This window comes from Phyllobates terribilis, unplaced genomic scaffold, assembly GCF_046119375.1.
Source record: "Phyllobates terribilis strain yellow unplaced genomic scaffold, ASM4611937v1 Scaffold_4__5_contigs__length_816908805, whole genome shotgun sequence".
NCBI lineage: Eukaryota > Metazoa > Chordata > Amphibia > Anura > Dendrobatidae > Phyllobates > Phyllobates terribilis.
The window spans coordinates 53,226,600-53,242,960 of record NW_027362764.1 but is presented as its reverse complement, the minus strand read 5'-3'; the positions used below and the strand labels follow the sequence as shown (position 1 = coordinate 53,242,960).

Genomic DNA, 16,361 nt, shown 5'->3' with positions numbered 1-16,361 from the left:
GCGTCCGTCCGTCCACACACACACACGCCGCCCCCCGTCTTTATACCATGCAGTACTATTACTTGGAGCGAGCCATTTTCCACCAATAGCGGAGGATGGAGACAGAGGTTAACCCTTTCCGTCTTCACCAGCTGCAGTAAGCCATCCATCCATCGTCATTGTGGTGACTTATTTTTGCTGCAGGTGGAGCAGGATTTGTGCAGCTCGGAGGAGTAGCGCTGCGGTGTCCTCATTCTGCCGCCTGCCTTCATTACATTACATTTTCTCAGCTCCATTGGATTTTAATATTTCCTGGTTTATTGATTTCCAAAATGTCATAGTCTCCGGACACTAACGATAGAGGCCATTAAAATGTCGGGAATGGCTAAATCCTTTTTTTTTTTTTCATCTGGGACTACCCAGGACCACACACTGTACGCCGCCATGGTATATATGATGTGTCCCTGTGCATCACGTCATAGGCCGCGTATATACAGGACACTGGGGCTTTATTGTTTGGGCCATATTTTGCCTTTAAGGCACAAGCAGTCGCTCAGCACGACTTCATTAAAACCTTTACTGTTCAAAGAGACAGTAACTCATAGTGAAGCGTGCAGGCCATTATAGCCCCCGCTGCAGAGGATCTGCTCCATAGTGTTTAAAGCGGTATCGCTCCCACAAAAATAGGAAATAAACCCCAAATAGGTACTAGAAGTTGCCATTAACCACATAGAAGAGACTAAATTGCAATATCATCGGGATACTTTTCAGATTTTTTTTTTATTGGAAGTATGCGCCTTCAACACCCAAGTGGTTTTAGGCGGGCAATATCAAGCCGTCTCCAAAAGCAGAAGAACCTCCAAATAATCTTCCCCAACCTTCTGAGCCAGATGTATTTGCAAGGGTTACAGATTGATGGCCTCACTTCGACAAAGCTTAGGGAGACCCCAATCTTGCTCCAGGCTGCCCCTCTAGTGTCCAAGTACAAGGTCTGGATCTCCCCGAAATGGTTTGTGAGGTTACAAAGGGGTAAGGTTTCTGATGGCCTCTAGCCTCAAGGCTAGAATGCCCCAGAAGGGTTAGAGATCAATAACCTTACTTTGGAGAATCTTAGAGGAGGCCTATCTTGCCCTGGCCTTTACTGTCACCCGGCATCTGTCAGGAGCAAAAGGTGAGATTTGGCTTCGCTGGAAAGGAATGATGACCCTCCCAGTAAGATGGCCAGTCAAGGTCCAAGGATTGATGGTCTTTCTGTGCCAAAGTTTGAGAGCCTGTTTTCCTCCAGACATCCACCTAGGCCACCACTCTAGTTTCTGAAAAAAGTCAAAGTTGAGGATTGGCTCCACCAGAAGGATGATTAGAAACCAAATAGCTCCATTTCTCCAAGCTGGAAGCCCCTGAAAGGTTCAGGGAGTGGATGACCTTGCTTCACTAAAGCTTAGGAAGATCTTGTCTTATTCATGGCTTCCACCTAGTCTCCACCAGGAGCTAAAGTCCAGCTTTGGATATTCCACAAAAGAGAACTGAGGTTACCCGGTGGGCGAGGAACCTAATGGCCCCAACCCTCAGAGCATCATTCATGACCTCTATTCTTTAAAGGAAAACTGTTTTGCTAGGATTCCACCACATTGTTAGCAAGGAGCCAAAGTTGAGGTTTGACTTCCCCAGAAGGGAAAACTTAGGTAACGGGGGGGGGAGAGGAACCTATTGTCCCTAATCCAGAGGGTCGGGGATCATTCTCTGAATTGTTCCCGGCTTCCATTTAAGCTGCCTCAACAGTGTTTACCAGGAGGCAAAGTCAAGGTCTGGCACATCAAGATTGTAGGGTCACGAGGAACCTGATGGCACCTTAAAAAGATCCCTGTGACAGAAAAACAGGGAAAGTGAACACACAGAGACTTAGAAAAATAATCAATAGGAATGTTTTCCAAATGGCTGCCTTAAAGGGGAAGTTTTATTCAGAAAACCTGTAGTAAAATCCTGTAGTTAGTACAAGATGGTGCAAAGCTGATGTGAACAGGAGTATTGTAAACTGTAGGAGAAGTGGGAGGACCTGTATGTGCCCCATAAGGCGCCTCTGAGGTGGAGGTGGAGATACCCGATACACAGTATGACCATAGAAATCTATGGTGAGCAATAATGTACGTCATCCATAACGCTGCCTGTATGGAGGAGACTGATGTACTGTATATACACCCCCACCACAGTCCTGACATCACGTCTGGAGACTTCTACTGAAGTCAGACGTCTAGAAGACCATAGAAGCCTTTTACAAGCCTTATGTATGTACAGTATATACTGAATATATTATATACTTCGTCCGCCCCCCATTTTTGCTTCGCATCAATAAAACTTGCAGAGAAAGTGGATGGAATCATTAAGTGACACAAGGGTCACGACAGAAACTCAATAGGTCAGTCACGGCAGCAGTGCAAAGAACATGCAAGTCTAAAGTGCTCACATGTAGCAGAGTCGAGTTTGTTAGCTGTAACAGTGCTGAGTGTGTGAAATGCAGCAGAGCAGAGTATCATGAATGTAGCAGAGGGGAGGGTGGAAGATGCAGTAGAGCATTGTTTGGGAATCCTGCAGAATTGCATGTGGGCCTCGCGTGGGAGTGTGTGCCGTGCATGGGAGCGGAGCGTGGGCCGTGCGTGGGAGCGGAGCGTGGGCCGTGCGTGGGAGCGGAGCGTGGGCCGTGCGTGGGAGCGGAGCGTGGGCCTCGCGTGGGAGCTGAGCGTGGGCCTCGCGTGGGAGCTGAGCGTGGGCCTCGCGTGGGAGCTGAGCGTGGGCCTCGCGTGGGAGCTGAGCGTGGGCCTCATGCCAGAGCGAAGTGTGGGCAATGCAGAGAAACATAGAAAGGTAGAGTTGGAAGGGACCTGCGGGGTCATCATGTCCAACCCCCGCTCATGCGTCAGAGCGGAGTGTGGGCCGTGCGTCAGAGCGGAGTGTGGGCCGTGCGTCAGAGCGGAGTGTGGGCCGTGCGTCAGAGCGGAGTGTGGGCCGTGCGTCAGAGCGGAGTGTGGGTCGTGCGTCAGAGCGGAGTGTGGGTCGTGCGTCAGAGCGGAGTGTGGGTCGTGCGTCAGAGCGGAGTGTGGGCCGTGCGTCAGAGCGGAGTGTGGGCAATGCATAGAAACAGAAAGGTAGAGTTGGAAGGGACCTCAGGGGTCATCATGTCCAACCCCCTGCTCATGCGTCAGAGCGGAGTGTGGGCCGTGCGTCAGAGCAGAGTGTGGGCCGTGCGTCAGAGCGGAGTGTGGGCCGTGCAGAGAAACATAGAAAAATAGAGTTGGAAGGGACCTCCGGGGTCATCGTGTCCAACCACGTGCTCATGCGTCAGAGCGGAGTGTGGGCCGTGCGGCACAATGGAGTATGGAAGTTGCTTCAGAACTGAGGGACATATAGCAGAGCTGCATTGCAGAATACAGCAGAGCTGAGTTGAGAGAAGCAGAGTTGGGTTTTGGAGAGACAGCTGAACCGAGTTAGGAAGAAACATAAAAGTGACGTTAGAAGGACGTAGCAGAGCTGACTTCAGAGGATGCAGTGCAGTTGTGCGCATGATGTTCTGATTATGGGAGTGAAATAAGTCCATAGGTGCTCAGCGTTCGGGTACTTTGACCTCTGTTTTATATTTTATGGTCGAGCTATAGTGATCTGTTACTGCCTGGGCAGCCATGCCCTTCAGCCTCCTTTAGCAAGGTAATATGTGATTTATCAAGTTTGTCTTTATTTCCCTTCACGTAAAACCACAAATATGCCGTAATTAGCTAAATAGTCAAAAGAACGCTATATTTACCTCGATAAGCATCTCTCATATAATTTCTTGTCTCTGTCACAGCTCGTCTTGGAGATTTACAAGAAACCTGCTTGGAGGCGAGGCATGTCATAGCAGCGAGATTCCCACACTAACCCCACAAAATCTATATGCCAGGAGATCTCCAAGCTTCTTAGTCATCATGCACATTGTGCTGCTCTGCTGAAATGAACATGATGAAGACAGAAGCCTCGGGAGAGCGCTCAAACCTGAGGAGCGCCTCGCCCCACCGGAATGCATACAGGACGGAGTTTCAAGCTATCAAAAGCACCTTTGACAAAGCAAAACCCATTGGGGAAGACAAACAAAAAAGTGAGGATGAGGTACCCCAGACGCAACAGACGAGGGGACGGAGGTATGGGTCAAATGTCAACAGAATCAAAAATCTATTCATGCAGATGGGCATGGAACCCACTGAAAATAATGGCGTTCCACCAAGGAAGTCCAAAGGAACACCTTCCTCTCCTCCAAGGAGGTCAAAGCCCAGAGAATCTGTGGAAAAGAAGGAAGCAACGGATGTAAAACTCAAGACTACGGTTTCAGAAAGGGTCAGCCGCTTTGACACTCTGGATGGACCTTGCTATTCCAAGTTTACAGAAACCAGGAAGATGTTTGAACACAGTACGCAAGACTCGAGGATGAGTAGTCGCAACAATTCCCGGAAGGATAGACGAGGATCTGGTGAACCTCTAGATGAGGGTCGCGGAAGTAAGTCAAATAGGGGGAGCAGTGACTCTTTGGACAGCTTGAGCTCCCGGACGGAGGCTTTGTCTCCAACGGTGAGCCAACTTAGCGCCGTGTTCGAGAACAGTGATTCTCCGAGCCCAAATACCCTAGAGAAAAATGAAAATAATGAAGAGTATTCGGTAACGGGACATTATCCGCTCAACATTGCACCTTCTTCTGTTGAAGGTTATGGACAAAATGAAGACACAAATTCTTGGTCTCCACCAGGGGAGACCGACACGGATATATCTATGGAGAACACACATCAAAGAAACATGGCGGGATTACAAGAAGGTGGCCACGTATCCTCCAAGGAGGTGAAAAGAGAAAAGAGTGTGGGCTGCAGTACCTCCAACGACAACATACTGGCCAAGAATAATCTCATGGATGGTGCCGATGATGGGAGGCATGTAGTGAAAAAACATGAGCATATAACACAACACAATAACCTGTCCGAAGATTCAGTGAATCCTTTTGATAGGACTAAATCGGGAGACTCTCCGACCCCCTTGGAAAACAATGACAACTTTTTGGCCAGTCGTAACCACGGAGCGCCCACTTCTAATAACGTTGGGACGAGTATGACCGGTGACTTGAATTGTCTATCAACCATTCAGTCCTATGAACACTCCGATTATAATGTTTACAGAGTCCGCTCGCGGTTTAACACAGACTGGGAAGAAACCGAACCCGGCGATGACGACGATAGTGATGAAAATAAGTCTTACGAGCCTGACATGGAATATTACGAGGTACCGGGATTGCCAGAAGAAGAAGAAGTTCCGGCCCAGAGGAAAATTAAATTTAGTAAATCTCCTATCAAAGTAAGACAATGGTGTTATTTACGTTGTTGATAATTTTTAACACTTTAGTTGACTTTGTATGAAAGACTATGCTGACACTTCCATTCATAACAGGTGCCACAGAGCGCTGCCCAGTCCTTTGTATCGGTGCCAGACGGACTGCATTGACTTATAAAAGGGTCCTACCAGATCCGTGTGGTTGCCGTCATAAATAGCGTAGTATATAGTGTTATTCTTTAGACATAGTCTACGGAGACTGCCGATAGAGGCTCTGAACGGCAGTGTGAACAGATACCCAAGTCCTAATGTGTTTAAAGGAGTTCAATATAATTAGTAAAGTGGTTCCCTTTTCCCAGTAATTGGTGCCTCTGTTGTTTTTGAAGACCTTTTTCCTAATCTCGATTAACCCCTTTAAGTGTAAGGGAATTATGTGGAGCTCTTGTTGATTGTTGTTGTGTCATGGATTTTTTGCACTTATAGTCTTAGGAGGTGTTACACTAGGTCAAAGACAAGTTAAAGGGTTATTCCGAACATGAAAAGTTAACACCTCGATGGTAACTTATGGATTGGTAGGGTCCGACCTCTTGACATCCCCATTCGTCTCTGACTGGTGACTTGAATTCTCTATCAACCATTCTACGAACACTCAGATTATAATGTTTACATTAAAAGTTTTCACTTACCTGATGGTTAAGGTATAACTTCTGGCTAAGTGGAGTTTGACCGCTGGGACTACTCACAGATCGCAAGAACAGCTTTAAAAAGTGGCCACTTCCATTCATTCTCTTTGGGACTTCTGAAGTTAGTGCTCCATTCTAATAGGGCAATTTAGAGCCCTGTACTTGGGATTGGTGGGGGTCTCAGCAGACCACTTTGCGGTTTTGGACCCCACCACCATGGGAGTTCACTATTTAATAGCAAAAAAGAAAAAAAATCACCAGTCTAGCTACCTTTTGGGAAGCTTGGTGATGCATGTCTCCAATCCCATATCCTTAGGTTGTAATTCTGGAAAAATCTTGAAGACAAAACCTTGTAGGTGCTTAAAATCTCCCTTGTTCTGGCTGCTATTTTTGGAAATAACAGCAAGTAAATCAGATATAACTAACTCCTAAATCTACCCAGACATCAGGGGTGCAACTACAGGAGGTGCAAGGTTTGAAGTTTCACCCTGTCCCTGGTGCTTGAGGGTGACCAGAAATGGTCCTTGGAAGGTAGTTACGCTTCTGCCAGACAAGGCTCGATTGTTTTTTTTGGGCTTATTTTGAGATCAGATATATGACCATTTGTGGGGGGGTGATCAAAAGCTTTTCAGATCACCACACAAAAGAGATCATTGATTGATTGATGTCTTCCTTTTTGAGATTGTCCAGATGTCTCCCCACCAATTCAATGTCAGCGAGACATCTGGACATCTATGACCATCTGTACAGGGTGATTCACTCACTACTTTACCTGGAAAAATTGCTGTAACTTCTAAAAGAGATGGTTGACCGCACTGAAATTTGGACTGTACATACTTGGTTTATGAGAAGTGAGAGTGCAATGAACCTCAGTGACAGCGACGAGAAACATCATCGCGCCAAGTGGTCTTGCCAACTTGTCGTCTTGCCGGTCATCTCCACTATGAGATAGACTTGCTGCGCGTCTTTCTACGCGTCGGTAGTCTATGCGTGGCACTTGCATTTCACTCCTGCCGAATTCCTTCTTCATTTGTTACCAATGTACAGATACAGTTTGGAGGAGCGTGTTTTCATTGTGAAAACTTATTGGAAAACCGGGTCCTTAAAATGGAGTCAAAGTGAGTTTCTAGAGAAGTTTGGAGATTGAAATTCGCTGTCCAAACCGTTTATTGAAGCCTTCTTTGATGATAGAGTAATCCCCAAGGGACTGTGGCCACCAAGATCGCCTGATTTAACTCCTTTGGGGCCATTTGAAAGGTCGGGTGTACAGTAACAAGCCACAAACATACAGCAGAAATTCAGGCTATGACCCCAGACCTCCTGCGGAATACATTGAACAATATGGAACGGCGCGTGCATTTGTTCTTGGATGCGAAGCGTGGGCATTTTCAACACCTGCTGTACAACATCAGTTTGTCATGAACCAAGGTATGTACAGTCCAAATTTCAGTACGGTCGATCTTCTCTTTAAGTTACAGCAATTTTTCCGGGTAAAGTAGTGAGCGAATCACCCTGTAGAATTTTTACAAGAAGGATATTTTTTATTTTAGGGGCAAATGTTCTTTAATTCTTCAGCCTAAGTTCTGCAATTCTGAAAAAAAAATTGTCCCAAAGCCTTCAGAAAGGAAAGTGTAAGATCCTTGGGTCAATGGTGGAAATACCTGGTGGTCTCTTGACGAGGGTTTGACGCTGATTGAGGGAGTTTTGTGATGTTTGTATGTGTGTTTTAGGTATAGAGGCTCTGGAAACATTTCTTAGTGGTTGTTTTATATGTTTTGCTCCATATCTTCAAGCATCACTTAAACCTGGAATTTACTATCTCAAATATGAAGACAAAACAGACTGTAGAGTTTCCTCGGCGTATCGCGTTTCCTCGTGAGTCATTCTGTAATGTTGCTTCTACAGTTACAACTTTTATGTTATGTGCCACGCAAGGTGATCCCTGGTAAAGAAGAGGTAACTGCTAACTTTTTAGTAGGTTTATATGGAGTTTTGCTCAGAATAATGACATATTAATTAATGGTCAGAAGACCCTGATGGATACCAAAAGAGTGTCCATTTGGCATCTGTACGTCGGGATAACGTTAAGCTTTTTTTAGTCGTCTGTTGCAAAAGTTGCTTACTTCACCGGTATTAAATCTGGAGGTCTGCGGAAGACGACATGCATGCTATTCAGTGGCGTACATTGGGTTACGACAAGGCCATTTGTTGTGAGTTTTTACCCGACATGAGAGCCGAACATAAAATTCGAATAGGAAGGTCCTCCTTTCACGATCCTCATTTCTTGGTCAGGTTGGAGAACGATTACAAAGACCATCTTCCGTTCTGGAAGACCTCAAATTACGCACCAAATAGACAATGTGCAATACTTTATTTCCCCTGTGGGAAAATTTTCCACTTATTGTCAGGTTTCTTCACGGATTACAGCTGATCAGCGGGGGTCTCAGCAAGGAGAGTGGGGACACTTTGTGATTAGCTCAAGGAACCCCACTAATGAGTAATGATTGTACAAAGCGAAGAAGCAAATTTGCTAAAATCCACTTATATTTTTTATTGTACGTTGCAAACCTCATCACGATACTGATTGGAAAGTCAAATAAACCTGAGGTTATTGCACAGAAGGAGACTCAAAACGATCTCTTCGCATTGTTTTCTTCCCTTGGAATCTTTTACACAAATTCCACCATAAAATAAACTATTGTCTGTATGTTAAAGTGCAGCGCGCAGGTCACGCTCTTCTCCGGCTTCCATACACATAGCCGGAGGTGTCAATGTATTGTCTCCAACAATTAACATCCATGGAAATATTTTTGTTTTCCTGTGGGGTCTATAAAGAGCACAAATTATTTGTTGTCTCTTTGTGATATTTGTCCTTTTTTAGATTTTTATTTTTAAAGGGTTTTATTCTGTAATTCCTACTTTTGTTTGCAGCTGTAACCTTACCCTAGTCCTTTAAAAGAGATATATCCGGGACTATTAAGTATTAACATGCTGGGAATTGCTACCTCCTTGCCTGTTGTGCCCGGCGTCGATCTCCGCCGGCGCAGAGGGGTCACGGACCACTCCTGCTGGTAATTCAGCGGCTTCTGCTGACGTCATGTCGACAGAGCAGCGGCTTCTCTTCCGCTCCGCTCAGTTGACCGCAAACATCAGGCTGGCTGCCAGCTGGCTCCCCGCTGCCTAACTGCAGCGAGCCAGCGGTCAATCAGCATGACGTCGGCAGTCACATCCTGTCAACAGAGCAGAGCAGAAGAGGAAGAGCTTCTCTGTTGATGTGGAGCAGGACCTTTATCATGGACATCATTGGGACCAACAATGAAGATAGACACTGTTATTTCTATATGCTTTGGTTTGTAGATCAGCAGATTTGGCGAGCCAGGAAACTTATAGCCTGATCACATCTGATCCTAAGGTTCTATCTCTCCCCTGATCCTCTCCCAGACATATGCACATCTATGGCACCTGACTATGTCCTGCAGAAACAAAAAGGAGGAATGAATTCACGCTCCCCGATCCTACTCACACCTTACCATAAACTGTGTCTTTGTAGGAATTTAATTACACTTGCATTGTGGTTTCCATTCATAACCACAAAGCGTTGATACCAAGACTGTCCGATGGACCCCATTGACTCACAATGGGGCTCTAAATTCAGTCTCTGAAGACCTCCTTCACCAGTAAGAATGTAGAAAAAATCCTTTATTCCTCCATAGATGTAATAAAATACTGCAATCAATCCCAAAGGTCTTTTTCTTTTCTTTTTTTTAACTTGAAAAAAGACCATTGTGGTTGAAACGTTGTTCTATTTTATTACATCTGTGGAGCAATGAAGGATTTTTTTTCTACATTCTTCCTGGTGAGCGATGTCTTCAGAAACTGAATTTGGATCAGTACCGAGTGGATTTCTCGGACATATTTGGATTGTGTCTCTCAATAGGCTCTCGATGAGCTGCGGATACAACTACTTTTTGTATATCACATAAACATTTTCAAGAAATCCCAAGAAATTACATTCAACGGATATAAGTACAGCCTTAAAGGGGTTGATCACTACTAGGACAACCCCTTCTAGATACAAATGTTTGGCCCTGATAAAGTGAAAAAGCCTATAATCACCTCCCGTGCTGGCGCCGTTCCAGCGGTGTCAGCACTTGCGGTTCCTGGGCTCCTGTGCAACATTGTGACACATGACCCCGGCACCCAATCAGTGCTGGCGTCAATTCTTTCTGTTAAATTGAACATGAAGAGGGCGTTCGGGCTGCAGCTGATCTCTGATTTCCTCTTCATGTTCAAATTGTCCAAAGGTGGGGACAGTGACGCCGGCGCTGATTGGGCGCTGGGCTCACATGTCACAACAAACCGGTACCACGAGTGCCAACACCGCTGGAACGGCACCGGCAAAGTAGACGAGTATACATTTTTTTTATTTTATCGGGATCAAGCATGGGGTATGAGAAGGAGTTGTCCAAGTACTGGACAACTTCTTTAAAGTGTCCATACACATTAGATAAATGTTGACCAACCTCCTCAATTTTAGCGATTCTAGCCACCCATCAAATATGTTTTGGGATGTAGAGTCTAGAGTTTATCTTTTTGTTCTTTCAGGAGATAAGCCACTGTCACGGGCGACTGGTAGCAGCTTACTCCCATCTCCTCATTGAAACACGTGGATGGCTGGGCATCTGGAGGAATGCCGGTGGTCCAAACCTTTTGGTGGCCAGCTTTCGAATTGCTCAGCGTCCTTATTTTACAAAGTGGACTACGTTAGATCGTAGATCTAATGAATACAATACTACATGGTCTTTGTAGACCAACTTGGAGCAATGGTTTTTATACTTTTGGGTAGGATCATAGGTGGCAATGTCCCAGCGTGTTCAGGAGCTGTGGTAACATTTAGAGAAATAGAAGCTATATCCCATAACCATTGGACGTCTTGTCATCATGTGTTACACGTTTGCAACCCATGCAAGGTTTTTGAGGACCACAATTGGGACATATTGACCCATGCAAGTTTTTCTGCATATTTCGACTCCCCTGTAAGGGCCAATAACTAGACTTTCTAGACGGAGCTTCTCACGACCTGCTGATGCACACCTGCTCCGCTTCCATAAAATCTTGCTTAAATGTTGACTACAACATGAGATCTGAAGAAGGCGCGACGAGAAGAAATGAAAGGAGACGTAATTAAAAAGTTAAAAGTGTGTTTCATCGAAACCTTCAAAGTACTCAGATGTCATTTCAATGACAAGGCGAAAGCTTGCACTAAGCATTACCCTAACGACACAATGCCAAGCCCGGCTGTCGATCACGTCTTCACCAGGCTTATACTTACTTATCACAGCGGGAAGGACAGCCCGGAGATAATAGTACAGTCTGTCCAGGGTGTAACCTTGTCAATGACTTCAGGCTTGTATAGGATAACCCTACAGAACTGATTATCGAAGAGAAAAAATTATTTTAGGCCAGATACTATATTTGAGTTATTTTCCCACCACTTGTTTCTGCAGGTTGTGGATACATTGTGCTCTAAGGGTCGTCAAGAGCAAATAAAAGACCTTCCCCGAGGCAGCATGTGCCGTATCGATCCTGGTTTGCTGCCAGCATTTGCATTTCTGTTCTGTAGATAACTTCAGACTTGTAAGGGCTTGTAAAGTGAGATTTAGATGCTTCGTGGTGTACTTATATAATTCCCACAAATGGAAGGTGGAGCACGCATTGTTGTATAATATCACTTAGGCTCTGTTCACACTGTCATCAGAGGCTTCATTGGCAGTCTCGGAAAGAGTAGCCCCGCATACATTTCAGCTTAAACATTCTAAGTACAGGGGAAAGGGGTACGGCTATGGGGTCCAATAGGATGCCGCTCCAATCATAGATCAGGAGTGATTAGTGGGGGAGCAATGGAATATTTAATGTACGTTATTGGAGAAAAGAGGAAAGGACTCAAGGGACATTGCAGAGACCAAAATAACCATTTCAAGTATCGAACTCATTAATGTTAAAAGGCTAATTCCTTCTGACGCAGGTTACCACCTATCCAAGGGGTCCAGCTATGGGATCCAACAGGTTCTCTCCTCAACCATAAAGCGTGATTAGTAGGGGAGCAATGGAAAGTTTAATGTAGATTACTGGAGAAAAGGGAAAAAAATTCAAGGGACGTAGCAGAGACCAAAATAGCCATCAATTTTTCAAGTCCCAAATTCCCTAATATTATAAGTGTTATTCCTTTTGACACAAGTTGCCACTTATCTGGGGGTAGTGGTCCAGCTATGGGGTCTAACCGGGTCCCTCCCCAGTCGTAGATGAAGAGTGATTAGTGGGTGAGAAATGGAAAGTTTAATGTAGATTACTGGAGAAAAGGGAAAAAAAAACCTCAAGGAACATAGCAGAGACCAAAATAACCATCAACTTTTAAAGTTCCGAACTCACTAATGTTAAAAGGGTTATTCCTTCTGATACAAGTTACCACCTATCTGGTGCAGATAGGTGGGGGTCTGACCGTTGGGACCCTTACTGATTTCGAGAACAGGAAGTTTTAACTCAGTTTTGAAATTGATGATATGCTGAGGACTGACCCTGCGTTTTACAGCTCGTGCCACATTTGTGGGACTTTTGCAACCTCTACAATTATAATCGTTGGACATTTTGTGCTGTTCCGTTTTTCATTTTTTTTTCCATAAAAGTGAATGTTAAAATTTTTATGCCTCATGTCTTGAGGTCATTTTGAAAGTAATAATTTGCCTGGTGCCAGGTAATTGGTGATTCCCAGGTGCAGGATACCAGGATATATTGTAGTTTTAGTTGTCACTTTATGTCTCCCCTCTCCATTTACATACACGTCTGCGCGGAGTTGGCCTTCTTCTCGGCTTTGCGATACATATTCATGAGCGCTAATGAGAATGTGAAGCGCGGGAGCATGCTAATTTTGTGTTTTTAGCGACATCGACAAATTGCACAACATATTGTATAGATTCCTGGTTGTCACTGGAGATTTCACAGCCACCAAGACGACCGCCGACAGCAACGGGCAATTTCTATTGTACCTAATGTATTGTAGCTGTAAGACCTGCCGATATCTATTCATTCAAGACCAAACCTTGATATCGAATACGGAGGCTTCATTAGCAGTCTCGGAAAGAATGGTCCCGCATACATTTGAGCTTAAACACTCTTAAGTACAGGAGAAAAGGGTCCGGCTATGGGGTCCAATAGCGTCCCTCTCCAATCATAGATGAGGAGTGATTAATGGGGCAGCAATGGAATATGTAGACTTGTCCTACAAGTCTTTCTGGATAATCCCTTTAACTGACGATGGGAATATATCTGTAAAATCTCAGTCACGACCTCTTGGCATTGCAAAAAAAAAAAAAAAATTGCAATTATGGCTGAAAATATTCCAAAACGAGCCCCCCAACTCACACCCCTCCTGTTTTCACTTAGCAAATGAACTTGCAAGCAAAATTCGGCAGCAGTTATTAACCTCCTTTATGGAAAACAAACAGATGGGGCTTTGTTGTCGCTCATTAGATACAGCGTTCTCGGCAGCGACTGTCATATTCTGCATCGGTCACATGAAGCCGCTTCATATTTACCTAAAAAAAAAATACATTTTCCTCGCCGTTCTCCAGGGTCGGGGGACGGGAGCTGCTGAAATTGCTCTATTTTTTTTCCTGCTCAGAATCAATATCCTGTATAAATTTCCCACGAGGTGCGGTGCTGAGAGCCGAGATGACATCGGGACCTATTTACTAGCAGGAGAGCCGCCATGATGGTTTCCTGTAAGACGTTCGGCAGAAGCTCAAGATCACTTAGAAGGATGTCGGATTTTTCATGGAAATTAATGTTGTAAAGGGAATAGGACATTTTTTTCCGTTGTGAAGGATAAATCCTAAAAATAGACCATGTTTTTCATATATAGGGCAGTTTTTTCTGCTGCAAATGCATGGAAAATCTGCAGCAGAATCTGCATGTGCATCATGCAAAATCTTGCTGCTGCAAGTCAATTTCTGTGCAGGAAAATGTTGCAGAAATTACTGTAATCTGCATTTCTGGCACGAAGAGACATACTTTTGCGGCCATATTTTATATTTTGTGTTAGCGCTGCAGATAGCCTTAGGCTATGTTCACACGTTGCTTTTTTTCTGCAGGCTGCTTACAAAACGCAGGATTTACTGAGTTTTTGCTGCGTCTTTGTCAAGTACATTTGTCTCTTGTGCATGCTGATAAAGTTTAGTGAACCCCCCCTCTCCCCCCCCCAAAAAAAAAATTCATGCAACTTCATGAGTTTTCTGCACCAAAAACGCAACAAAACCTGATAACTCCTTTTTTTGCTGCTTTTTTATCCTTGCTTTTTATGGGTGCAAACCGCTGAAATAAGTGACGTGCTGTAGTTTGCAAAAACGTAACAGTTTTCCAAATCAGTCAGAAAAAATACCCCAATGTGTGTGTATTAGATTTCTGAAATCTCATAGCTTTTGCTGGTACTGTAAAACGCAACTTAAAATGTGCATAAAAAACGCAGCAAAAAAAACGCAACGCATGAACATAACCTTAGTTTGGAGATCCGCTGTCGGACTGCGAATTGTGACCGTAAAACGGATCATAAAATGCGCCCGTCATACCATCGTGTGGATCTAGCCTAAATCTGTGCGATATTTCTCGTATAAAATAAGCAGTTTTTCACCTAGAGCTGCTTTTCCTACTGGAAATGCATAAATTGCAATCATGGTCAGCCATTTTGAAAGTGATGGTGGAACTTTACCAGTCACCCGGTCACCTATGAACTCAGAATATTCGCTCCTTTGCTTTGGATGTTACTTTTGCGTAAACCTCGTGATTATATTGTGAGCGCACATTCGCAAGCACAAATTTTTCCGTCACGGATTTGAGATACGTCGGTATTAAAAAAAAATAAAAATCCTAATTGGCTGATAACAGAGAACAATGTAATTGATCTGTACATTTAAGGATGGTAGCGTTTATTACTATGCTTCTCATTACTCTTCTCCAGCGCGGCACACTCGCGTTCATATTATTTCGGCATCTGTCTAGTACGGGAATAACCTTGGGCTGACCCATCATTGCTCGTTACGGCCCATCTGCTCGTATCCCGCCACCGGCATCGCGCATTTCCAGGGCTTTTGAGGGAAATGAACAATCATTTTTGGTTTATCACATTCGTTGATCTTTCTAAGAACGTGCCGGCTCCGGTGAATTGTACAAGACGACGATGGAGGATTTTGTGATTGATGCGCTACCCAAGAGTCTGTATCACTAGTAACCGGGCCGGTCTGGCGTTATTTGGTCAGTAACCACCATATTGGTTGTCACACAGCTTTTCTAGGAAAAAAATTACGTGGATTTACTTTGTAGTGATTTGAGTGTGACCCAAGGTTTTCACGGATAGCGCTCGTACCTGTGATAGTCTATGGGTCTGTGCACATGTGCAATTTTTTTTTTTCGGACCGAGTGGTCAGCGGGAAAAAAAAATCAGGAGACATGGCCTATTTTGACCCGACAGTAATGCAAGTCTATGAGTCCTTGAAAAAAATTGGATCGCACTCGGATGACATGAGAGCGGTCAGATTTTAACGGAGAAGGTATAGAAACGTTTTTTTCGCTCCACGTCTGAGAAAAACTGATGTCACTCTGATCAAACTCTGCCTAAAGAGTCTCTAGGCAAGTATTCTGAGATTAACTGATATGAGATCCCCCAGCTTTATCTAACTATCTCAATTTCTGAGATACTCAAACGAGAACTCATCAGGGGGCAGAGGCTGTCGTCACTGCTGCAAACCTCTGTTCCAACCCTAAAACAAAGCATCATCAGTGACATCCATTTCAGTAGCTGGGCTAGTCCCTGTTTTACAATTCTGATCAATAGATTATTTTTACTGTGCAATACTTTTAATGCACAGTGACAGTGCGCTCCCTCGCCGGCTGTGATGAGAAGTGACGAGCTGGCAAGAGAGTGCACTGTTAGTGGGCATTGTAAGGAGAGAACCCGACGCGCCGCCCCCAAAAATAGATGTCACTTTTAGGGGCAGTGCTGTTCTCTGTTCTCCCTGCTTGCTGGGTTATGTCCTTACAATGCGCAACTGACAGTGCGCTCTCTTGCCAGTAGCGACTTTTTAATTAAAGTATATTAGAGATTAGATTATTACAATAAATAGACATTTAGGATTAAATCAATGATGGTTTCGGACCATCCCTTTAACAGCTAAGCCAACCGCGGATTACGTTACCATTACCACATCCTTCAGGTTGGACACCAAAGCTCAGCCTATTCACTACCATTGTTTAAAGGGAAGCTGTCAGAAATTCATCTATTGTTCAAATAAATGTTTCATGTACCGTTTAAGA

The 16,361-nt window shown here is 44.5% G+C and overlaps 1 protein-coding gene across 3 annotated transcripts in view; it reads left to right on the top strand.

Annotated features, from left to right (window-relative positions):
* The window catches only part of PPP1R9A (protein phosphatase 1 regulatory subunit 9A), a 290,332-nt gene that overhangs the window by 12,119 nt on the left and 261,852 nt on the right, over positions 1-16,361 (top strand). For all 3 annotated transcript variants that reach the window (XM_073677330.1, XM_073677329.1, XM_073677331.1), the window contains exon 2: positions 3,815-5,340. In XM_073677330.1, coding sequence (XP_073533431.1) covers positions 3,958-5,340 — 1,383 coding nt within the window. In that variant the 5' untranslated portion in view covers positions 3,815-3,957. The remainder of the gene's footprint in view (positions 1-3,814; positions 5,341-16,361) is intronic.